This window comes from Oryzias latipes, chromosome 23 (assembly GCF_053564925.1).
Source record: "Oryzias latipes strain Hd-rR chromosome 23, Olatipes_Hd-rR_3.1".
Taxonomy (NCBI): Eukaryota; Metazoa; Chordata; class Actinopteri; order Beloniformes; family Adrianichthyidae; genus Oryzias; species Oryzias latipes.
Window position 1 is genome coordinate 8,821,785 of NC_136259.1, and position 26,739 is coordinate 8,848,523.

At 40.9% G+C, this 26,739-nt stretch overlaps 1 protein-coding gene across 4 annotated transcripts in view; it reads right to left on the reverse strand.

The window, feature by feature from the left end:
- Nucleotides 1–5,133: 5,133 nt before the first annotated feature.
- The window catches only part of tafa5 (TAFA chemokine like family member 5), a 221,596-nt gene continuing 199,990 nt past the window's right edge, over nucleotides 5,134–26,739 (reverse strand). For 2 of the 4 annotated variants that reach the window (XM_023952178.2, XM_011490952.4), the window contains exons 4-5: nucleotides 23,331–23,526; nucleotides 5,134–6,624 (exon numbers count right to left, since the gene is read on the reverse strand). In XM_023952178.2, the coding sequence (XP_023807946.1) occupies nucleotides 23,518–23,526 (9 nt within the window). In that variant the 3' untranslated portion in view covers nucleotides 5,134–6,624; nucleotides 23,331–23,517. The remainder of the gene's footprint in view (nucleotides 6,625–23,330; nucleotides 23,527–26,739) is intronic. The other 2 variants (XM_023952179.2, XM_078941542.1) reach the window with 1 other exon arrangement.

The window sequence follows — 26,739 nt, forward strand, 5'->3', positions numbered from 1 at the left end:
TTTGTGGTTATTTTTATCAAGTGTGTTATGGTATACAGAGATGAATACTTTACTGAGTTGCCCTGTTTAGTCTCAAACTAAATATTTCACAGAAGACTGAAATCAACATGAGTGTTCTTTGTTTTCCTTTGTCCATTTTTTGCAGTATGTTTGGATGGATCTCTGTAGATTTTAGATACAGAAGAAATTTAGTGTTCGTGCACTACAGCTTGTATAGCGGCTTTGTAGTGGCTAGTGTACGGCTATGTATTTAGAGGAAAGAGGGTGGTAGTGATGAAAGTTGACAAAAACATATCATAGTGATGCTCTGAGTACCTGCGGTCCCAGTATAGCCCTGTGCCATACACAATTCCTTCAAACCCATGTGGAATTTTTCAACAAACAAGCTGTCAAAACAAAAATGTTAATCAGCTGCAAAGCTTGAGGTGAACGGCTCTCACCAATACCGCAATCCACAACCTACTGGTACCAAAAAGACTTATACACTGACACAAAGATGATTGATAAACAGGCTTTCTCCTCCAAAAGTTCTCTGATTGGCCCTTGTAGGTTGTAAATCTGATGGGAACAAGATGGAGTATATCGTTCATCATGGACTGGATTGGTGTGAGAGTGACCAAAACACCAGTAATACTACATTCACACTAGGCATGTGTTGCACATTCAAGAATGCACTCAATGTTGTTTTTATGCCACAGATTGGTTTAATGTCAGACAAAATCTTTACGGAATGGGCTGTATGGCTTCTAGTGTCTGATAGATTTTGTGTGGGACAAATTAAAATCCCAGCCAGAAAGACCAACTGGGCCCATATGGTTTAAAAGTAGGCAGAAAATGTGGGCCCTGAATGTGCTGGCTGCAGTTTCTATGGTGCGACCACCTATGTTTGCCCTTGTTGGCTTAAGTGCACACTCAGTTGGCTGGTTTGCTATGCTAGGCAGCCGCCCAGTGGACAGTGTAGCTAGCTCTGCCTGGGAAGTACCGCTTGCTCTGCCTGATCCTGGTCAGTGGACGCTCTCCACCCAGTGGCTAGCATGCCCACTTAAGCTAGTTTGGGCTAACACAGGCTGGGCCACCATGGAAACTGCGGACAAACCCATTTGAGACCCACATTTCCTGCCCACTGTTAAACCATATGGGAACCACTTGGCCTTGATGGCTGGGATGTGATATGGATAGTCCCTTAGCTCTACTTTCTATCGTCAAAGTGGAAACAGACGCCAACTTAAACCTTGTCTGAATTGTAAAGTTTTGAGGATAAAATTATACAACTATCACTATTATTGTCTTAACCCTTGAGCTATCTTATGGGGTCCAGATGACCCCACCCTCACATTGACATGCTATAACTAACATGACTAAGGTGGATAAAGGTGAAGAGGATTTCATTTAATCCATGGACACCAGTGACGATCACATGTCCTTTAATCTTCCTCCGCTTATCCGGAACTGGGTAGCGCGGGGGGGGGGGGCGCAGTCTAAGCAAAGATGCCCAGACTTCCCTCGCCCAGGTCACTTCCTCCAGTTCCTCTGGGGGGACCCCGAGGCGTTCCCAGGCCAGCCAAGAGATGTAGTCTCTCCAGCGTGTCCTGAGTCTTTCCCGGGGCCTACGCCCAGTGGGACATGCCCGGAAAACCTCTCCAGGGAGGCATCCAGGAGGCATCTTGACTAGATGCCCGAGCCACCTCAACTGGCTCCTTTCAATTTGAAGGAGAAGCAGTTCTACTCTGAGCTCTCCGCGGGTGACCGAGCTTCTCACCCTATCTCTAAGGGATCACAAATCATAGAAGAAAAAAGGCTTAGTCTTGTGGGGTCCAGATGACTCCACTCCCAATGTTAAAGTGCCTTGGATAGCTTAATATAATTATAACCATGAATCCACTGTGTTTGAAAATGTATTAGGAGTGTCTTTGCTACAACGGCAAGTCGGTCAATGGATATATTACGCAGAGCTGGTTTGATGTGTTGAAACAATTGTTACAGTGATGAGATTTTTTGAATAAAGACTGTTGGTTTTGCCTGTTAAAGGGTCTTCTGTTTTCTAACTGACTCTTTTCTGTTCAAAAAAACGTTACAAAGACTTTTGTTTTTGCTCAATTTGCTAACTTGAGGTTTCAATTTAGCATCACTGGGAACTGCTTTTGGAAGGTAACCCAGGCTTGCTTTTTTATTTTTTATTTGAAGAGGAAGATATTTACCTCTGTTTGCACTTTTTCACACGTGGGTGGTGTTTGAGTGATTTAATAATTGATGGGGCCTTTCCCTATCTTTGCCCTGTTTGGGTACCTGCAGGGCTGACAGGTGGCACCATATGGACACCTTTTGGGTGGCAGTAGGCTACTCCTGGGGGGGGGGGTGTTAGATGCTCATAACACCACTAGCGATGCCACAACCTTCTTCAGGCCCTGGTGACCTTTTTTAGGCATGGACCCTGGAATGGGGAGGGCCCAATCTCTGCCCACATTTGCTTGAGCTCTTATGTCTTCCTCTCCAGCCGTGGTTGCTCCTGTGGTGGTCCATCCAGTTCTGTTTGCTGCCTCTTTTACATTCAGTAACGTTCCTGTAAATTTTAGTAAACACTCACTTACCGGAACACATGTCTGCTTATCTCTGCACAAACTCAAATGTTTGTCCACACAATGTGTTTGACATGTGTGCATATCGATACATGCATGTGTGTGGGTCTCCATATACAACAGTTGTATTTGTGCTTCCTTGTGTTTGTATGGATGTTTAAGTGCTTGGATGTTTGTTTCAACAACAACATATCATTGACATTGTTCAGCCTCAAAACAACTTTTCCTGTCTGTTGTGTTGCTGTCTTATACTTTTCTCTCTCGTTTTGTGGTAACGTATGTTTTTTCCATGTATTTTCAATATCTCCACCAAGCTCTGGTTTGACTTCAGTTTGGTCCAAACCTTCAAAGAAACTAATACTGATAGGAGAATAATCACAAATAAAACAAATACAAAAGTGATTTATGAAAACAAATGCCTTGTTTGCCCAAAAAAGGGAGACATTCTAGCTTATTCTAACAATGAAACATATCAACCAGAGATGATCCTAATTCCTGTTTGCTCAGCTGCTGGACAGTGCAATTATGAAACAATAAATAAAGCACATAAAGGTTTAAAACGTTAAATGGAAAATAAATAAATAAAAGGGTTTGAAGTAGGTACACGTGCCCAATGCCTCATGAAAAGGTTCAGTTTTCCAGACCGTGACTGTCACTATGTCATTATTCTTAATAACTTAGTGAAGATCTTAAAGGATGAGTGAAACCATCCCCCATGAAATCTCGTCAAACCTTGGGACCAACTACAAAAGAGTCCAATATTAGAGTTCTGTATCTTTTCTCTTTCACATGATTCGATACGCATCCCAATACATTCACCAAGAATCGATATATAAAAGATTCAACTAACTTTGAGGCATTACAATACAGTCCAAGTTTTTTAACTGAATTGATGCAATCTAGATATTTAGTATTCGTTATGTATGTAACCCTTGTGCTATCCTAGGCACTTTAACGTTGGGAGTTGGGTCATCTAAACCCACTAGACAGTGCACTGAACCTTTTTTCTTCAATGATTTGTGATCTTCAATGGTGTCCATGGATTACATGAAATCTTTCCACCTTTATCCACCTTTGTCATGGTAGGGAGAACACGTCAAAGTAAGGGTGGGGTCGTCTAAGATAGCACATAGTATTCATACTGGTCCGGATTTGGTCCTGATCAAGTCCCGTTTGGCCTGTATTCAGATTGCCTTCTAGGTGGACATTAAAGTTTCCAACCGAAGCTTGTAAACAAACGCATGTGACAAAACATCTATTCAGTCATTGGCCAGGAATTACAAGGGCGGGGCAAAGCAATGAGAGAAAGAATAATGAAAGTTCTACGCTTTTTCTGGATTGTCCAGTTATTCAAACTATACTTTGCTGACTAATTTTGAACATCTGTTTCAATGTCAGGTACAACACTTTTTAGTTTAGTATGCCAGAGGCGCGCTGCAAGGCGGTTACTGAATAGACGATGAAGGAGATGCGCAGATAGGTGTCTTTGACGTCTAGATTGTTAGGAAAACAGTGTGAGAAGCAATGTGTATCACCAAATTTCAAAGAGTTGCTGTACCTCATTGTTGCTCTATGTTTGTCCGCAGCTCATCAGTTGCTTCCTTCCTAATCTGTTTACATCCCCTAATGCCTTGCTACAGTGGGCAATTTAGTCCAGTTGTTCTGCTTTAGCACTTTGGCTTAGAACACTCAGACTGAACTGAAACTTAGTCCGATTAGCGACTAACTGACACTACCTCAAAAAATGGATCAGAGAGCGCTTCCTGGTCATGGACTAAAGCCCTCTTGGGTCAATTCAAACTGAAAATATGTATTGGATTATTGGAGGAAACAAACTCTGGTTCACTAAGTGAAACCAAATGTGTCTAGTCTGAATACACACTGAAACAAAAATGCCTTTTAAAAGAGATACTCATTCTTTTCTTACTGGCACTTTTTACATTTCTCTCGAATGGCAGCTTCAAACATAAAAACCTGGTATTCTGAGTCTTTTAGACTGTTTAGTTCTTTGTGGTTAAAAAAAATGTGTGTCATGTTTACGCTTTGTCTTGAGCCATTTGTAACTGACCTGACTTGGTAGAAGAGAGATTGTGATTGGATATCTTTTTGCTTGCAACACTCATACAAAAGGCAAAGACAATAGAGAACAAAACAAACTGACATTGTTTGGCACAAATCGATTATCGACTTCACAATCGATTTTATACCTTTTTACCAACATACTTTTGTTCTTAACTGTACTTTTGAACCAATACTTGTCTTACTCCCAGTATTATTTCAATATGCATGGTATCCTTTATATCTCTATACAACATGTTTAGGTAAAAAAGTTATTTTTGTTGGACTCTTAAGTTGTGAATGTATCTACTGTTAGAATTATAGACTGAACATTTCATTTTAAGAGGGCAAACAAACCAATCAGAATGGATTTGAATATTCGTTTTCGTTTAAAGTAAAATATATTCCAGACCCTTTAAGTTTAAGTCTAAGCTTAATCACATGCGTCCTTCAGCTCCAAACCCAAAATTGCTTAAATTTACAGTTAATGACAACATTCTTTTCATGTATTTGATTTATTCTTAAAATATGTCATGATAAAAAAAAATGTATGTATATGATTTCTTCCACAGAGCTCCCTCTTCTTTCCTCTGGTGTCCTCTCTCCACACTTTGTCTCCATCGCCATCGACGATTTGTGCAAACGACTCACGAGCACAGAAAAAATAAATTAAGAGATCAAAACCCATAGAGAGGAAATGGTTCAGTATTCCACACCTTGTACAATACAATATCATAGCAAATTAGCAGATTTCAATGGCTTCCACTGACTACCATAGATTTACAATGATCTGCAGATCAGTCCTTGATAAAATTGTGTCACTTTCCCCCCCCCTTTTTTCTTTTTTTCCCCCATGAATGGTTTTGATCGAGTCGAAGATGACCATGAAAAGAAAGCAGCTACCGAGGTGTGAACAGAAAACCGGAGACTACGAGCCAGTAGTAATGAGGACGACAGCATTTGTTCACATCCTATTAAACTGCCATTGTGACCACATTATAAGTCCAGTAAGCTTCTCTACAAAGGTACAACATATAAAACTGTTAAATATATAACTTTTTAGGGCCTCTCAAAATACATTTACTGACATTTCTCTTTCCCATCCCCTTTTCCACCCATCTATACTCTCTATAGGTAACTTTCACGTCTGTGATGCAATTTCTTTCTTCTTTTGCGATCTACCTGACAGTTCCTCCAGCTAACTGTTCAGACCTACTTAAAAATGCAAATCAGATTTCTTTTTTCAATACACAGTAATATGTATGTTGTATGTATATTTCCAGTTCCAAAATACAGAGGTGGATTTAGTCTGAAAGGGAAAAAAAAAAAGATCCATAAAGTTTTGAAGGTACTCCAGTGTCTGTGTACACTTAGTCTGCCACGGGTTGGAAAAAGTTGAGTTTGCATCGGTCCACTTGTGCACCAAACGTCGGTGGGGAAAGTGGTTGGTTGGTGGCAACAAGTGAAGAGCATTTTCACCGGATGCGTCTCTCTCTGTCAGACTGAACTGTTTTGTTCTTTGGTCTATAAAAATATGGGGGGTTTACTCCAGCAGAAGGCCTATTCACAGCAGAGAGCACTCACTTCCTAATGGCCTTATCAGGTCCAAGAAGCGACAGAGATCCCATCGACGTTCCCCAACTCCTGCACCAAAGAGATGTAGGGACTTCTTTAGGTTTAATGTTGCTAGCAGCTCGCAGAACTGGGCTTTCAATGGCAAAAACCATTCAAAGGACTTAAGAAGTCCAACCCTCCGTGGCGTGAGCAGGTTGCTGCTAATTTCACAGAGCAGGCAAATGCAGTGGCGAGGAGGTGGATAGGTTGACCCAAGGACAGACAGCGGAGGGGGACAGGGAGGTCAGAAATGCGGACAGGCCGACCCCACGAGAGGAGAAGTGTTTCATTGCCAGTTTGTCAACAATCCATAGATGGGTTTGCAGCCATCACACAGTCAACTTCCCAGAGTTCCCATTTCTGACTGTTACGAAACCTGTAAAGGTACAAAAAGAAAAGGAAAGCATTAGGTAATGCATAGAGACAGACATTACTGATAAGTTACTTGTTCTTTCAATTATGACAAATAAATTATCACAATTTATTTTACAATTCTTCTTTATTAAGTATATTTAACTCTGTAAATATATTGTATATTTACATTTTATCTTTTGTTTACATGCATAAAAATATAATGTAAATATAAATTAAATAAAAAGTATGTTTATTAAACACAATAGTTATATAAAAAATTGTATTATATTTTAGTTTCTATTAGACTTAACGCCTCAAAGCCACTGGACAATAATTATTATTGTTATTTATTTTTCAAGTTTAGTTTTTATCCTTTTTCTATCTGCTGTTTTTAGTAAAGCTACAAGGTTATTTCCCCTTAGTGGGATCAATAAAGTTTTATTCAATTTTATTCTAGTCTCATTTACTTTTAAAACATGACCTTGCTACTGAGAATATTATCCAAGCAAAAGAAGGCTGTTAAGTAATTTTTGTTTATTTATAAATTACATTTTAACAAAAAAAATGAAAATGCAAAAATAATGAACCAAGCTAGTAATAATGCAGTTTATAGCATATCATCAAATTTTCCTTACTGTGTCGGGGACAAACAGATTGCATCACGAAATTTCGCGTGTAATCTTCTGCTTTAGGCACACATTTGTGTCCACTTAATTTGACACTTGTGGTCACAGAGAAAAACAACTAAAAGGTCTAAAAGATGAACATTTAAGCATGATATTTACATTTTTTATACACAGGTTAGGCAAAAAGAAGGGAAAAAAGTACTTTTACGACAATATCATATAATAAAACATGTAGACTAAATCTTTTTTTTATCTACACTTAGTGAAAGCAACTTAACTAATAATTGCAAAACCACTGCAACAGGTTCTGTCAATCCCTTTCTGTTAGCTAACTTTGTATGAAGGTACTAATGTGTCTAAATGGACGAGCTTGTGGATTTGATGTGAGAACTTGTAAAACAGAATGTGAAAACTTGTGCACCAAAAAGCTGCATCTGTGTGCAAAAATCTTCTGCTGTGAACCGACAAATTGCCATTTGCATGTGTTCATTTAAAGTTACAATGTCAAATCTGTGATCCAACTGCTCAAATGTGCTTCTGCGTGAAGCTGCTGGCGCATATCACAAGTGCGCTACAACTGCGCTCGGACTTCCGACGCAGTCCTTGTGAGAAACTTGTGTCAAAACTGATCTGTGTCCAATAATGGAACTAGGGGGAGGGTTAGAGGAGGAAGGAGTCAACCAATCAGAGTGCAGCACTCAGAGGACTCGGTAAAGTTAGAAAAGGCTTCACAGATTCTGACTTCCTGCTTCAATAACTCTTCTGATAAACGTTCAAATGTGACAAAAGTATCTCAATCCTTTTGTATTGACACAGAGAGTGAACTACAAATGCATTTCTTAAAAAAAAGGGCGTTTTTTCCTGCCTTTTAATGAGAAGTCGACCTGTACATGCAGACAGTGCAGCAGCGAGACGGCTACCAAGGGACCGTCAACAAAGTGCAACCTCCGTGAAAACATCATTCTGTAAAAATCAATCTCTCAAAAATGAATAAATGTCTACAGTTATATAAGCTAGTAATGAAGAATTGTCAGAATATTCATGCTACAATCAATATTTTGTGAGTAATTCCATCTTTAGTATATTTTATAGTAAAGTAAAGCTAGTTTTGCCAACTAAGCTAAATTTAGGCTAGTTTTAGTTGTGCTGATCGTGTGACAAAATGAAGTTAAAATTGTTCGGCTACCAAAGACAAAAAACAAAGGTATTAAGATAATATTTAACCCCATAAAACTGATGCCAAAATAACAAACAATTTTTGACCTTTCATAACTCTTAAACCATGAATGCAATCTATGATAATGACAAAAGCGTTGCTTATCAGCTTTGTGCCGATGTGCAACACCGTAAAGTTTTACATGACGGCGCAAAAGTTGCTTTTTTTCCCCCACTTCAAAATAAAGTTAAGTGCGTAAATGATTGAAGAGTTCTGGTTGTCGAAGGAACATCAACACTGGAGCTGGAGTTCCAACTTTCAGAGTGAATTTATTTGAAAACTTTTAATTCTCTTCCTCAAAAATGTTTAAGCAATGAACCAAATCCAGACTTTTGAAGAAGCAAATTTATTCCTCTTAGGAAGGAAAACACCTCTGTATTTCAGGTAGGGTGCATCTTTGTGTGTTGTGATTGCCTATTGCTTCATAACAAATGAGGATGTTAATTACGGCGCACTGATTGCATTGTCATTGTGTTTAGCAAGTCAAATGTTATCCAGTGAGTGTTACTTCATAAGAAAACAAGTCTTGTAGTGTATCCAAAAAAAAAAAGTATTTTTCATTTAAAACTTTTTTAGAAAGTCCTCTGATCATATTTGGTTGTGGAAGACTTCTTGAAATAGTTAGGGGTCCTTAACCAACAGAAGCTTAAATCTCATTCGTATGCACTGGTACAGGCGTTAACCCTCGCGGGTAGTGAAGGTTTTTGCGTTGTCTGGGCCTGTGGAGGCTGGTAGGGCTGCATCTTGAAGGGACCACTTGTGTTTCTTGCAGTTTCCTTAACCCTTGTGCTATCCAAGGCACTTTAACATTAGCCCTTGTGCTTTCTTGTGGGGTCCAGATGACCGCACTCCCAATGTTAACGTGTCTCTAAGGTTGGGAGTGGGGTCATCTGGACCCCACAAGATAGTCCACTGAACCTTTTTTGTTCAATGATTTGTGATCTTCACTGGTGTCCATGGATTACATGAAATCCTTTATCCACCTTTGTCATGGTAGGGATAACACGTCAATGTAAGGTTGGGGTCATCTGGACCCCATAAGATAGCACAAGGGTTAAGGCTCATACCACCACCTTTACGGACGTCATAAAAATGGTACGTATGATTGTCATGCATGTGGTAAATTATTTGTATGGCTAATGTAGGTTGCCCGCCACTTATAATGTATGGGTGGTGCTGTCATACATTAGACATTAGTAAGGTGCGGGTACTGGCTCATCACTGACTGTGAGCAAATGCTGCAACATGGGGTGTGCCCATTAGATCCTAAAACCGGACGACGTCGCTGCGTCTCAGCTACTTCCCCCTTACGTACCATTGCGTGTTGCCTGTTGCTCGCAGAATGCCTATGCAACAAAATATGCATGAACATTTTCACTCTATGGGTTCACCGAGCAGTCTACGACCCTGCTATTTCATGCGTACAGGCTTCCTCGTTCTTCACCTGCGGACAGCCCATATCCATCCACAAGGGCAGCTTTGACTAAAGGTTGATTTACACCGATTTGTCCGCGGTGCGTCTCCGTTGACACCCAAAAAGAAAAAAAAGGAATGTTCATCAATCAACGAGAATGTTTACATCCCTTCTGTAATGTCTGATGTCTGTCCCTCCACAAAGCAAGCTTTACACAGGAGTTCTATTTCCAGTCCGTTGATGTAAATTTTGTGGCAAAAAAACAGAGAAACTGTAAATAGCCCCTGTTCCAAAATAAAACTTTTGTTGTTCTTTCAAAAAAAAAATGTAAAAAAACGTTTATGTATTTAAGGTGACATAAACACCATGGATAACACCGTCATCCATTTTCATCGTCGACGACGAACGATGTATTTTGGGAGTACAAAAAAATGACGTCATTTATTACACAAACATGCATTTCTACAAGGACTCAGTGAAGGAGAGGGCAAGGGGGCCAGATGAACTACTCGACATGGTAGTGGCAAGACAAAACCGGTCCTCTAGAAGCCGTGGGGGAGAGGCGAAGGACTGGGGACGCAATGGGGACAATGTAAACTAACTGATGGTTGTGAGACCGACCAGTGGAAATCTACCATAAGCCCCTTAACTTACAATAATGTACTAATGAAAACAGGTAAAACAGCAGGTGACTTGACTAAAATAGCATGGATCATAGATGAAAAATTCTCAGAGAAGATTTGAACATCCTCAATGAGGCTTGGTTTAAATGGAGATAAAGATTTTGTTTCGCGTTAGAGGTTTATTAATTTTTAGCTGCTGCCTAAACTGGTGTCAGATTTCCATTTATCCCTTCTGCTATCATATGGGGTCCAGATGACCCTACAATTATGTGTTATCCCTACCAGGACAAAGGTGGATAAAGGTAAAGAGGATGTCATGCAATCCATGGACACCAGTGAAGATCACAAATCATTGAAGAAAAAAGGTTCAACTTGTGGGGTCCAGATGACCCCACTCCCAATGTTATAGTGCCTTGAATAGGACAAGGGTTAAATCCAGTTTTTGCCTGTCAGTGCCTCTTAGTGGAAAGGGAAGAAAACAGGAAGAAGCTGTAACATCCTGGAAAGTAATAGAGGAACTGCTTTGTGAATTCATTTAGGTAGGAGTGGGGCACAGGCACGGCATTGTTATCTGCGAGCTGCTGCTATGTCCACATCAGCCGAGGTGATTTTCTTGCAATGACTTCATATTCTGTTCCCACTCCTGCTCTGTGGCAAATGCCTCCCCATTAATCTCACAAGCAAATCTCATCTCAGTAAATCCAAGCCTTCCATTAAAAACAGGAAGGAATGTCAGATGAATATGAAATGAATTTGCCCTATGAATCAAGCTAAGCCTCAAGTGATTATTATCTGGGGTTTATGACAAAGTTACCTGACTTTTCCATTTAATAGCATATATAAGAGTATATTTTCCATTAACCAAGGTGCATGAAGGCTACTTTTGTTCAAACAGGGTTTTGTGAAGTGGGAGTGGTTTGTCGCTCATTCCAAGGCATAAGAAGAAGAAAATTTCAAATCTATAGGCATCCCTATTTCCCGGTTAGTGCACTATATAGGGCGTTGACCATTTTTCGGGGTGCTTGAATCTACAATTTCACAATCCAGTGCTCAGGAATTTTATAAAAGTCTGCAAAAAAACTAGCTCACTAAAATGGTGAATATAGACCACAATGCATTGCGTTTGAACAATTTGTCATTTAAAAAAAAATGTAAGTACATTTTTTTTATAACTCATCCAAGTTTTCAACATCATAACACGGTGGGTTTACAAATAATCTTTGTAAAATGTTCAATTTTTACTATGCTTTTACTTCAGTAAATGGTTGACATCATATCTGACATTGGATAGTCCTGCACTACAGTCTTCTAGGTATTAGGAAGTAGTGAGGAAATTCAGGTATACCCATGATGTTTGCCTGTGTGCTTACGGCCCAACATAATGGAGCTCTTAAAATGACAAAAACTTTAAGAAATGTATATAAATGAATACCTACCAAAATCGATACAGTAATAGAAATGAAAAACTCTTTTATATGCAAATTAAATAATTTTGGATATTCTTGAACTGTATCCAGTCAATATGAAATTCCTATAAATTCCTGCTACATATGTAATACTATATTTGTTTTAATAAATGTGCAACTTTTAGCTCTTCATACAATTTGGGATGCTGCTTAGAAAAATGGAAAAGCAGACTAAGCTGCAGCACAAGCTGCTTAGAAGCAAAAAAAATAAAGGTTAAGGAATTTTTTATTTTGAGATGAGAAAATCAAGTTTGTTTGCTGTATATCAAGCACACAGATCATCATAGACTGTAGCGAGGACTGTTCCATTAAAATGACTGTTAATGCAGGTAACATAGATGGCTTTATTTTCTGGTCCAGCAGTAACAGCCTGGAATCACTGCAGTGGAACACAAGAGAATGGAACGCATCGGGAAGTGGCTTCTCTGGATTCCTGGAAAACTTCTTTGATGGTTTTTACACAGGATGAAATATGGAAGTGTATCCTTTGAACTCTGTAACCCCAAGAACAAGCAAGCAGCCTTGATCTGATGAAATCCTCAGTTTTAAATGTGAAAACTCCAGTGTTTCATCTGCATAATAGCACTGTTTTTGGGGGGTTGGGTGGCCTCCCCCCCCCCACACACACACACACTTTTTGCCTCTTCTCATCAAACAATTCTGCGGTGCCCTTAGTAGCCTTTTTTCTTATCCCAATCCCCCCCAATTTTCCTTAGATCTTAACAAAAGCCTTGCTACAGTTGCTGTACCTTAGCCGAGTAACCTGCCGCATCTTTTGGATGAATGGTATTCGCCTGATCAATGGGACTTTTGTGAAGGAGTCCCAGCGCAACAAAAGGTCTTTCTCTCTCTCTCTCTCCCTTCCACACAGCGCCTTATCCAACACTTGACATTTCCTGGTGATCGGTTTTGATCTCTCAACTGGCTTGAAATGAAGTGGAAAAACACTTTCATCCGAGGTTGTTTTGGTTAAACGGCATGTAGAAAGATTTCTTGTCCAACGGGTTTCTTTGATGTCAATGGAAATGACATCGTCAATGGTCTAGGAAGTCGTACTATAACGTACTAGACAATGCTACGAAGACTGTGGACAAATCACTGTTTACCTTAAGATTTTTGCTTTTTCCATTCTAACCAGTATTAGAATGGAAAGTATTACTGCTGCTATAGGTACATTATATATATATTTTAAGGCTTGCTTGTGAATTCCCACCACATACAATACCAAAAATGGAATAAATTAACATATTTTTAGACTATACTTTCTAGTAACTGAAAATGAGGGAAAAAGAAAACAAATAAGGAAAGATGGAAAGAAGACAGTGGGGTAGTGGTTAGCACTCTTGCCTCACACAAGTTCAAATCCCAAGCAGGGACCTTTCTGTGTTGTTAAGTTTGCATGTTATCCTTGTGCATGCGGGAGGTAATGCATTTACCCAGGAGGTCCGGTTGTCTTCCCACAATTCAAAAAACATGTCCTACAGGTTAATTGACTATTCTAAATTGTCCCTTAGGTGTGAATGTGACTGTCTTTCTTTGTGCTTCTCAATGATGGACTGGCAAACTGTACTTGATGAACAATACATTCATGCTACAGTCGTTGGGATAGGCTCCAGCAACCCTGTGACCCATAAAGAGTTAAGCAGGTTTAAAAAAAAAAAACATTTATGCAGATAAAATCTCTTTGGATTAAAACGATCCACTGAGTTTGCTTATATTGAATGGCAAACGCCAACAAGTGACACCCCTCTCTGTTTGGTTTAGTCTGCTTTCCCAATGCATTTTGGGTGGTGGGCCAAAGTGGTTGTTTATTTTAAGACTGTATGGCCCAGGGAGGCAACAATTCTCGGTTCAAAACCGAATCATTTGTTAAATTATTGAAGAAAAAAAGGGAATCGTTGGATCTCTACTGCATACCACTAAGTTTAAATTGACACTGTCAAACGTGTTGTTGTAAATAAAGTTTTTTTTGTTAGGTACCAGGAGGGGCCAGGGCGGCCGATATTGTTTTTGATTCACTTCCTGTTTTAGTTTGACACCGTTTTGATTTTGTTGTTTCTTACCGTCCTGGCTCCAAGAATGTAAAACCTGACGCCCTCTCTTGGCAGCAGGAACTTATAGTGAAGGATCAACAACCAAGAACAGTCATACCGGCATCCTGCATTCTAGGTGCCCTCACTTGGCGGTTGGAGAGGGACATCAAGGCTGCTCAGGCGCAGGACCCAGACCCAGGTGAGGGGCCGCCTAATAGACTTTTTGTTCCCAGGACCTGTCGCAGCCAGGTTCTCCAGTGGGCTCATGCTACGCGCCTGACCTGCCACCCCGGCATCCGCAGGACCATCTCATTCCTACGCCGACGGTTCTGGTGGCCAGTCTAGCAAGGGACACCCGGGAGTTTGTTTCTGCCTGCACAGTCTGTGCCCAGAATAAGACCACCAACCAACCTCCTGCTGGGCTCCTACACCCTTTACCAGTCCCGAGCTGTCCTTGGTCCCACATTGCCCTGGACTTCGTCACCGGTCTGCCGTCCTCAGCTGGCAGGACGGTCATCATGACAGTGGTGGACCGGTTTTCGAAGGCAGCCCACTTTGTGGCCTTGCAGAAGCTGCCTTCGGCCGCGGAGACTGCCAAACTCATCACTGATCATGTTTTCCGGCTGCATGGTATTCCGGTGGACCTGGTCTCGGACCGGGGTCCACAGTTCATTTCCCAGGTGTGGAGCTCCTTCTGTGCAGCTTTCGGTGCCACTGCCAGTCTCTCCTCAGGGTTCCATCCTCAGTCTAACGGGCAGGCTGAGAGGACCAATCAGGACCTCGAGGCGGCCCTCCGATGCATCTGCTCTCGTCACCAGACCTCCTGGAGCTCCATGCTTCCCTGGGTGGAGTATGCCCACAACACCATGACCTCGTCTGCTACTGGTATGTCTCCTTTTGAGTGCTCCCTGGGTTATCAACCTCCTTTGTTCCCGGAGCAGGAGACAGAGGTGGCGGTGCCATCCATCCAACACCTTTACCGCCGCTGCAGACGAGTCTGGAGGGAGGCGCGTGCCGCACTGCTTCGCTCTTCCGCAACCAACAAGAGGCTGGCTGACCGGCCTACGGCCTACGCGCCAGGTCAGTCAGTCCTCCTCTCCACTGCTAATATCAAGTTGCGGACAGAGTCGAGGAAGCTCTCCCCCAGGTACATCGGACCTTTCCAGGTGGTGAGGGTGATTAACCCCGTGGCGGTCCAGTTACGCCTACCACAAACCATGCGGATCCATCCAGTTTTTCACGTGTCTCAGCTTAAGCCACACATCACGAGTCCCCTGCATCCGTCCCCCAAACCACCACCGGCGCCTCGCATCATCGATTGTCAGCCCGCATGGACCTTCCGGCGCATAATGGACGTCAGACGGAGAGGACGGGGCTTCCAATACTTGGTGGACTGGAAGGGGTGTGGGCCTGAAGAACGGTCCTGGGAACCGTCGTCCCGTATTCTGGACAAGGACATGCTCCGGGAGTTCCACCGGCGGCACCCTCACAAACCTGGTGGTGCGCCCAGGGGCGCCCCTTGAGGAGGAGGTACTGTTAGGTACCAGGAGGGGCCAGGGCGGCAGATATTGTTTTTGATTCACTTCCAGTTTTAGTTTGACACTTCTGGTTCTGGTCACTAGTTACACTCGTTGTCTTTACCTCATTGATTGTTTTCACCTGTTTCCACTTTAGTCACTGTATATATTCTTTGTCAACCCAGTCATGGTCACAGGATCGTTTCGTTTGTTTGTACTCTCAGAAGAATAGTCGATTAAATTCGAGTTATACGTATCCGCTGGCGTCCTGCGTTTGTGTCCACCACCCGACCCTGACATTTTTTTAATTAACTGTGTTTTTATATTACACCAGGCTTACTTTAAGCCAACTAAAAGGTTTTTCTTCGTTGTTACTTACTTAGTAGCAAATAAAAAACAACTTTACTGTTGTTGGTTTTTGTGTGTTTTACCAAAACTACACAAATCATATAACAAACCAAAACAAAACTGTAACTCAAAATCAAGGTTTGACCCAAATTGTGGGAAAAAGTGAATTGTTACATTCCTAGCTTGGCTAACATGTGTAGCTAGGAGACAAGAAACAAAAGCAGAACAAAATAAGAGAACGCAGATTGGACAGTGTGTGCAAACTAAAATAACTGCTATCCTACAATCTGCGTCCATATTTATGTCTCCAAGCATATGAAGCGTAGTTTGCAGCAACAGAGCTGGAGAGTACTTTGTTAATGTTTTCTCTGCCTGCTTAAACACATCTCCAACAGGAAAACGTAGAGATTGTTGAGTGAGACTTAGACTCTACCATTTGTGTCAAAAGAAGGGACAGATGTTGCGTCTTTTGAAGTGTTATGTTAGTGCACGCCTTTCCTTGTTAAGAAACCGGGCAATATATATATATATATATATATATATATATATTTTTTTTTAAATAGACATCAATGTATGCCCTGGAGTAGAGGGCTGCATTGGGATTGGGTCCCGCGGGACCCAACGCAAATCTCGCGGGATTGGGCGGTTTGAATTGTACTGCGGGCGGGAGCGGGCGGCAAAAAAAAACTCTGCGGGATCAGTTTTGCCATGAATATCTCATGAATATATAATAGTGGACTACGTTAGGCTGTGCGGCTGTTGGAGTCTTATGTACTGAAGCTCCGTGAAGGCACCAGGTAGAGACGCCCAATGGCCACTGTCATCTAACCTGTTGTTGGGGGTGTGCAGCGCCCCGCCCCGCCTCTTAGATATTGTGTTCTTTAAAGCCTGATACCGCGGTCGCGTATGGGCGGAGCTATCAGCTAAAGTTCTGGTCTGATCGCTGCATGGAGCGATGTGTGCATCAATGCATGGTAGACACGAAGAATGTGGAGAGATCAGGTTTATTATTTTAAAGAGATCTGCTTGATAATCATGTTTCCATGTTTGAGTTCATAGAATCATCCCAGAGAAAGTCTCTGCTTCAACTCCCGCAGTGAAAGCTGCGTCTCAATCTGACGCCGTGTTTCCATCTCTCTGACAGAGTTTGAAGCCAAAGCCCCTCCCCCGCCTCTTTACCTGCTTTTACTCTCTACCTGTTCACCTGTTCACATCCTCTGCAGCTTAGAGTTATTTTCCCCGCGCTCCCAGTGTGTTCTACACAGAGAGCGCAAAATACGGTCATAGCAGGTTAACACGTTAGTCGGAACGCTCTAGCGCAACAGAAGGATGAAAGAGCTGTCAATCTATCTGGCAACACTGCGCGGGATAAGGAAGAAGCAGAGGTTTCCTGAAAGGGACATGATGTCAGTTGATGAAGCAGAAAAGAACCTCAAACGAGGTTCATCGTGTTCAGATCTGCGTGCCAATGCCCCACTGAGGCGCAAAACAGCAAAAACGGGAAAAGGCTGAAGCTAAAAAAAGAAAAAAAGTATTTTTCCGTCAGGAAAAAATTAATTCATAGATTTTCAGCTCTGTTGAACCATTACAATGTTTTTCTTCCTGCAAATGACTTTGACCTGCATCTATCCCAGCTGGTTCATCGCGCTTCAGGCCGTCTGTCGTGGACAAACAATGTCGCGGACACACGCACACTTTTTTTACCGAACAGGATTTGTGAAAATATATTTAATGATTATGTTGCACATTACACAAAAGAGGAATGCATGAAAAGATGATACTGGAGGAGGGACATGAATCTCTTTAATAATATCAATAAAAATACGTGTTTTTTTCTGCGGGACGGGAGACGATACAAAATCAATGCATCTCTATTACTGTGCGGGACTAAATTCTATGAGTTTTGCGGGTGCGGGCGGGAGTGGACATACATATTGCGGGTGCGGGCGGGAGTGTAACGCATACGTTGCGGGAGCGGGCGGGATTGGTCAGAAATTTGGCGGGTGCGGGCGGGAGCGGGATGAAGAAAATAGTCCCGCGCAGGGCTCTACCCTGGAGCATTCGACAGCATTTGATTTCAGCTGTGGCTGTGTAGCACTTCCTGTCTCTAAGGTGTGAATGACGACGTGCTTGCTGTGGAGATGAGAGAAACTCCATTAATGTTGCACACTGAGCCTCTCTGCAGCTGACTGTATATGGAAGCAAATGCAGAACAACTTGAGGTTCCTTTATGACATTTTGAACAAGTCACTGTCATCTATGTGGTATTAAGCAGGCATGTAAAATATTGTCTTTTTGTCAGATATGTATCAACTGCAACTAACAACAGTTTTGGTAGTTGACTTATCTATCTCTGATAAATCAGGATAATCTTGGCAGCATCTACTGTATTTTAGCTTTGATTATTTTTGGAGCTAAACAAAAACCAACTAAACAGACAAAAATGGTTCTGAGTTTTTTCAAGCACCATCAGCTCCAAAACTGCAGCAGACAGGGTTGCTTCTCTAGTTTTTGGGATCTAAGACATTTTTTTTTTTTAAATCAACACGTACAACTCTGTGTATTCTGTCATGACATTTGCTTTAACATCAAAGAGGAAAAAACTTACCAAATATACAGTGGAGCTTGTTCTAAAGGTCTTCCAGCAACAACAACAATTTTATTTCTTTTAAACACTTCTTTTCATTTATTCATTTTTAAACCCGTTTTGTCCTTTTCGGGGTCACGTTTTGTATAGATATATATTTTTCATTGTTTTGTATTTTTTTCATGGGAGACATATTTCTTCATGGTACTCTGTATAATTAAGCTTGTCCACATCCTACTGAAACTATTTCTTTGATTTAGCAAAAAAAAAAAAAGGCAAAATATTCTTTGCAAATTTTTGCAGTTTTGTGTAGGTAAAACCTAAAATTATTACCTTTTTTCTCTTAAAAACTTCTACCTTAAATCAACCTGAATATATTTAGTAAAATACCTGTTCTAAATATTATTAAATGTGAGTAAATGACATTAAATAACACTTTTACTACCTTCTTAGAAGGCCCAAAGCACTTTTCACATTCAGCCACTGATCCCAGCTCCTCTGCTGAACACTGGCCCAACTTACAGTATAAACACCAGGAGCAATGTGGGCTTCAGTGTCTTGCCCAAGAACACTGCAACACTAGGCGAGAACCAAACCTGCAATCATCTGGTCAGAGGTCGACCACCCTGCCGCTGTACCTCTGCTCCATGACTGCCCAAGATTTAAGTCAGCAATCTTTGATGAAGGAATCCCATAGCCCTTTTTTATGGTTCTAATCCTTTTCCACACATATTATGTTTTCCTGTAGATGAGTTCTTAAATGACTGTACTTTGATGCCTAGTGTGACAAACCCTTGTAGCTGTAAATAATGTAACATCCCACTAGTATGCAGTTGATTAGCTAACACAAGATAAGATCCTTTTCCATATTTATGAGTCTTTTGCTCAGGAATATCATAGAAGTCTTGTGCACTCTTAGATCCCAGCCTTCGCAATAACATTCCAGATGAATATTCATGACTGAACTCGCAGGTTAAGAATGATACACAGGTTAATAAGCTACAGGAAATTGCTCATTATGTGCTGTGAAGTCAGATAATGCCTGAAGCAGATGCCGAGATCAAAATGCACGAGCGTGTAAGCGAGAGCCTCCAGACACCAGTCCCCATTCCACTTCACGGGAGGAAGTTCAAAGCTATCTATGGTATTATGTCATTATCAGCCCTTTTCTTTGCGCATGTCCTCAGAACATCAAAGTAAACACATTTCAGTCTCCATGTAGTACAACACAATAAGAGATTTATGCTCATAAAGGAGCGCTGGAACATATTTCCCCATGGCGGCACCAGGTCGTATCAGCAAGATGGTAATGTCTTGTTTTTGACGCGACCTCCCTCAAAGGTTCTACTGTGATGAATGGATTTGATCCTCTCAGCCATTACATACAATAACATACCTGCGTCTGATGTAAACCACTTTTATTTGATGTTTTATTCATAAAAGCCAAATCCGATGTTTTCTTGCTTTTATTTGTGGACAGATATAGTATTTCCCTGTGATTGACCACCCAACGTACCTTCAGAGGTGTATCTATGTATAGCGTTCGACCATATAAAGACATTGTCTGAACAGGTTTATTTTTTTCTCTAAAACAAGTATGCTGTGATCTGTGGGCCATAAATGTTGACAGTGTTTTCCAAAGCGGGCTCCGCTTTGGAAAACCTCTATATGATCATCTTTATGTCTTTTGGTCCGTTTTTATGGCAGTGTGCTTCAAATTTACCATGCGGGTACTCTATTTCCCGGTCACATGTATTTATATGGGAGTCTGCTGGGTGCCTTGTCTTCTTTGTGTGCTCAGACGCCATACGAGGCAGTCTTTTCAAAGACCCAATAAAAAGGTCTGCCAATAACAGAGCAAACAGAAAAAGAAATTGGATTTATTGGTTTAGATTAGAATTTTTTTATGTAGTAGTTATATAGTTATAATACACAGGAAGAGAATTTATGGGTAATTCAACTGGTGCAATGTTTGAGTTACCGTTTTATGGTACTGAAGCTGAAGCATAATGTCCTGCTGCTGTGTATTAAGAGAAAATTGTCTTTAGAGCTATGTACACATAGGGCCACGTGATGAAAAACACCCTAAATGGGAATTTTTTAACACGCTTTTAGCATATAGTTTTCAAACAGGTCTGTCGCTACCCGATACTAGTGCATACACTGTTGGAAGAGGCTAGGTGCGAAATTCAGAGCGGTGTCAATCTTGCTCAAGGTTTTTTCTTTCACAGCTCTTTTCCGATATATGAAAGACTTTGTGAACATAGCCTTAGGGATGGACTAATGGAATGTGTTTTTATTTTCAACCACTCTGTTGTTAGCATAGTATTATTGTGATATTGGAAATTTGCGACTTTGGTCCTGAGAGGACAAGGTACATGAAGCGTGGTAGAGAGGAGCAGCAGCATCTAAAATTTGTGTTCCGCAGTTCCTTTGAGGTTATACATCAATGGACATCATGGAATTGGAAACATCCGATGGTCACACGTGCGGTAAGTGTATCGCGAAGTATCTGTAAGTGCCCTTACGACTCACCCTAGTGGATAGTAATGACTGTGCCAATATCCCGTACACACACGGGGTGTGCAGATAATACACAAGTGCCTGTAGGACACCCACTCAGGAACTACACACGAACTACACTTTCCAATTTCTAACAGTCAGGCAGCACACAAGGAGCGGATACTTATCACATGACCAGCACTAACAGGCTCCTTCTGCAGGGTTTTCATGGGGGTTCAAACGAAAAATCAGTTTGAAAAACCTACACTTCACCAACTTTACTCTTACTCACCAGTGGTTGTGTAAGTGTTCCCTACGACCTGTTGCTCACAGCATGCCCGTAGGAAAAAAATGCGCATGAACACTTTCCCTCTACGGGCTCACCAATCGATTTACGGCGTTGCTATTTTGTGCGGGCCACCTATATGCCCTGTACAGGTTTATCCATTTATCACCTTCAGACCGCCCATATCCACCCGTGGAGGCAGTTGTCACTAAGACTAAAATACATTTAAAACCATTTGTTTGCAGTCATGTGCTGTCTGAGGACAATTGAGGGAAGTACAGGCTGTATTTTTTTGGTATAGTGTTAAAAAAAGATCAAAGTGGAAGTGCATGTGGGTTTACTTCCATGTCCTGACAAGATGCTTCAAAATGTATTACTTTCTTAATTAGATTTCTTGCAATCTAAAGGATATTCGAAATGAGCTATTTGGTAGCTTCAGGGTTTAGGAATCTGACAGTTTTTACACATGTATCTGCTCATATCTTGGTGTGGTATGGGTTAATAACCACTTTATGCCCATGTTGAAGGTTACATTTTATAATTAGGTGTCCCGACAATTACCAAATGAGGTTTTGTCCCAAAAAAAAAAGAAAAATCACAACTCAATTGAACTTTTGGTTTGGTCTTAGCATGAGGACTAAATATAGTTGAAAGTTGAAATGTTTTGGCAGAGAGGAAACAAAGAAGTCATATCAAAAATGTGACCGTTAGTTAAAATATGATTCAGCTTCTGAAATGAGCTGCAATGGATAAACAGACCAAAATGTTTCACTACACTTAAAAACAATTTTTTTCCCCTCTTTTGGTCCACAACAGTAGATCATTCTTTTTTTAATTTGTGCTACAGACTATCAACTATCAGTACTATCAATGCGTTGATAGTTGAGGACTATGAATGCATTGAGTTTGGTGTTGACAAGGTAATTGACTTCAAGCACATTGGGGTGAACGATCCTTTGAACAAGGTTTCGAGGACCCACACTTCATCCAGTGTGGGTCCTAGGGTAAGACCCTTCGTGCTACTGCCTAACTATGTAGCTACAAGGGGACCCAAGTCAGAGTGCCCCTGTGCCAGTCCCCAGTCCGGATAAAATACAGGGTTCTGTCAGGAAGGGCATAAGGCGTTAAAGTCTTTCCCAAACCACCTATGTCAGGGGTGTCAAACTCATTTTCACTAAGGTCCACATCAGCATAGGTGCTGTCCTCAAAGGGCCAGATATAACTTATACATGTAACTAAATGTAATGAAAAATAATTGTAACTACTCCTTAATGTTAAATAACTAATTATTTATCTATTATAACTTTTTAAAAGTGACAATTACAGTTGCATAGAAAACATATGTTTTCTTGTCACTCCAGCATAAATCCTTTTAAATTTGATTCTGTCAGGTTATGTTATATTTACTGTGTTTAAGTCCTAATGTATAGTTGCCCAATCCGATGTTTCAAGTCTGATTCCTCCAAGATATGAATAAATACACACCAATTTTTATTTTTCTTCTTCTAAGGAATTAAAAACTTTTATGCTCTCATACTCTCATGCCACATAAAATGACATGGCGGGCCACATTTGGCCCGTGGGCCTTGAGTTTGACACATGACCTATGTGAATCAGTGGAAACTTTGACTTTCACCTTGACTTTTCCCATGCCGAAAAGTGAACAACAACTACAAAGTACCGTAACTCTTTGAGCATTCACACAATTAACATAATTCCAACTGACACTTTACTGACATAACTTTACTAACTAACATGAAGTGTTGCACAATAAGGACACTTTTCTCCGAGTCGGAATCCACTGATTTACTACAAATCAGTTTGAGACATTCACATCGGCCTATCATAACAAATTTAGACTGTAATGCAACAGTGCAAAAGTTGCTTTTCTGAGCTCCAGAATCCGCTGTAACTACGTTAATTCCGTAAACGGTTAAAGTGTTATGGTAATTCAAAGAGCGCTAAAACTGGAGTTAAAGCTCTGATGTTAAATTCATATTTTTTCTGTATTTCACACCTTGTCAAACCGATCCAGCTATCCTATGACTATGACATATGACTATCCTAGCCATAAGAAGCACACTACACATTTCAGGGCCGTTGTCGATACCTTGTTGCTTTCATGAAGCTTTGGGTGTCGGTAAGCTGCTCGTGTTTCTTCGTGTCTTTGTGGCACCAAGGGGTGTTGATGGAGCTGCTGTGATGGTGGTGGTGTTGGTAGGTGGATTTTGGCTGTCTGTCAAGGGGTCATCAATTCTTTCCACAGTGCAAGAATGTTGAGGGGGACTCTTGTCGCGTCATAGAGCCTGAAGGGGGGAAAGAGGAAAAGCGGAAGGCGCTGTGGTTATCAAACCTTTGATTCTTATTTTGCTCGTCAGGTTTAGACACAGTCACATCCAACACCACCAGTATCACTTTTATGAGTGACTGTCTGAACTTGCTGGATTTAATGCAAAACGTATTTCATGTCAGTAAAATAATGTTGTTAAACAGAGCATATTTCCTTGTGGTTTCTTTCAGTTGCTAACAAGCCAAATTTATGTCACATATCACTTACAATTGTGCTAATAATGTAAAATCATAAAGAAGTAAGAAATCTGCAATCTTTATAAGAATTTTTAACTGTTATAAAGTATAACCGGGCTAAGTTTTAGTTTCATTTTTTTTTTCAAAAAATCATGAAAAATGAATTTACTCTAAACCTTGTATTTTGAAAGGATACTTTAAATTGTCATTTCCCGTTTCAATGGATTCCAATGTGGAGCATAACCTCTTCCTGCATAGAAGTGCAACATTACAGAGTGTTTATAAGTTTTGAGCTCAGGTTTAAACGTGGATCAAGCCGGGGCGCATTCGAGCCAATCAAAGCTGCTACCATCTGTGTGGAGCATAGCAGCTAAATGCAGCTTCACTTTGTTCAGTTCTGACCTGCGGGTCTACCATCTGACTGCTTCCCATCTCAAGTTCCTGCAGGGTTTGTACGAAGACATCAGACATGCGGTTGGACCCCACACAACAGTTAGCGGTTTTTCTTTTTTTTTTAAACATCAGTTTCACTGTGCAGCGATTTGCAAATTCATGTGATAAACCAATAAAGTATCTATTGGAAATGAAAGAAAAGTAGGTTTCACCATGTCCACGTTTCCAAAGGAAGAGTTTGTTTGATTTGCCTCCCAGCAGAAAGAAAGCTGATGGACACAGCTAACGGTGTCCTTTCAGCCAACAACTCTCCTTTATTGCTGGTTCTGGTTAGCCGCCGAATGTGTCTGACAGACCCAGAGGGATCAATTACAAAGGCTGGTACCGACCTATATCCACCGGGGTTAAGAAGTCGAGAGGCGGATCGAGAGTCTCCGCCAGGCCCAGCCTTCAACGGACCAATGCAGTTGAAATAAAAGAGGCAGGGAGCTGTGGAGGGGTGAGTGCATCGTGGGTAAGATGCTCAGCACTTGCTTAGCTTGTCATTAGAGGGCTTTTCAAGACAACTTTTACCAAAATGCAGAAAAACATGCTTATGCAAGAAGAAAAGGATCCTTCATCACCGAGCACATTATGCACACTAGAGTACCCTACTGATACCTACAGAGAGCATAAAATATGCATATTCATCCAGATGAGCTTGTGCATTATCAGATATTATAGTAGTCTCTGCTCGGCAGCAGCTCGGAGTGCAAAGTCTCTTCACTTCTCTATTTTCCACGGGAAAAAAAAACCTTGATTACAGTAATCACCTTCCTCCTCTCGGTAGGTGCCACTTTGGCTCTGGTTCACGTTCTTAACACGCCACTTAAGACGAACACAATAGAGCGAATCATTAGGAAGTGGTTTTTGGATTATCAGTCCTTCCACATGTTTGGTTCTTCCTGCAGAAATACTGTGATCCAGTAAATGTCCTCAAGGAATAAAAATGGGTGATTTGCAAAGAATAAAAAAAAAGTTACAATAGTTAGCACTGACTGTAAGGGCCATATTGTTTGTGCAATTTTTCTTTCTTAAATGCACACAGTACCGATGAATTTTGGGCTTAGTTAACAACCTTCTCCCAAGAAAATGATGACATCACAGAAGGAAAAATGTCCAAAAAATTAATAGGGCTAAAATCTCTTATGGGGCTCCAAAACATATGTCAAAATTCATAAACGAAACAAAGCACAAATGCCTGGGATATCTAAAAGAAGCTTAGAAATTAAGGGCTAGCCACAGGACCAACGGCTTGCCGGTCATTTTGTGTATATGGGAAAAGAACATTTTTGTCCGAGCGATTATTATACGAAAATTATACGAAATCTCACAGACATAGCACCAGCTTAAGATTACTACTACAACCGAAGTTTTGTCGGTCTTTGACCTCGGGGAGGTCGCTAAAAATCCCTTTAGGTACACCTACAAATTTAAAGTCCTCCTATTGCCTCAATTTATCACCTCCGAACTCCTTAAGCATCATTAGTAAGATTCATTCATTTTCTATTCCGTTTTGTCCCTTTCGGGGTTACGAGGATGCCGGAGCCTATCCCGGCCACTTGTGGGCGAAGGCAGGGGACACCCTGCACAGGTCGCCAGTCTGTCACAGGGTAGAATGTCCACAATCATACACCCAATCACTCTCACACTCACACCTATGGACAATTTAGAGTTGCCAATTAACCTATGAAGCATGTTTTTGGACGGTGGAAGGAAGCCGGAGATCCCGTGTGTATATATATATGTATATATATATATATATATATATATATATATATATATATATATATATATATATATATATATATATATAATACACACATTTGAAAATGTGTGTAAAAATGTGTACACAAATTAATGCACTAAACAATATGACATGCGTCATATAGATATCAGGAATGTGGACATGGTTAACAAAAAACTCTGTTGCCACGGAAATCCACAACTCTACTTTTGCCATTTCTTGTAAAAAGCACGTAGACCTGTTCGTCACCTTGGTGACCAAACCATGAAATGGTTGCCATGGAAATACAGCAAAATCAACAGAGAAGCTGCCATTAAAAATATATATATATATTTTTAATTTAAAAAAAATATATATATTTTTAATGAATTTGTGGTGTGCAGCTCTTTCATCTTGTTAAATTTGGTTTCCTTAGGAAACAAAGAATGAGATTGAATCTTTGTAGTTGCTACATCTCCTTTTGTCTTTCCCTCCATTGCCTTTCTTTTTTTCAGCTTTTTTCTTTTTCTTCGCGCTTTGTCTCATCCAGCAGTTATGAAAGCAACAAGATAGCTGGAGGTGATACCCCTATTCTTCCCTCTAACGGTGCACCCCATGTGCCTGTTTCTCACCTGGTTCTGCCCCCCACGTTGGCTCACACAGGGAGAGACTCCTGCCAGTCTAAAACAGTGGAGGCCACAAAACCGAACATCCTCCTCTGTGGGAAGGCAGCAATGAGCCTTTCACTCAGACTGGAAGGTAAATGTTTGAAAAAATGATTTTTCCTGGGGAAAGTCAAAGGTTTCAATTTTGCAACATGGGATAGAAAACTGGA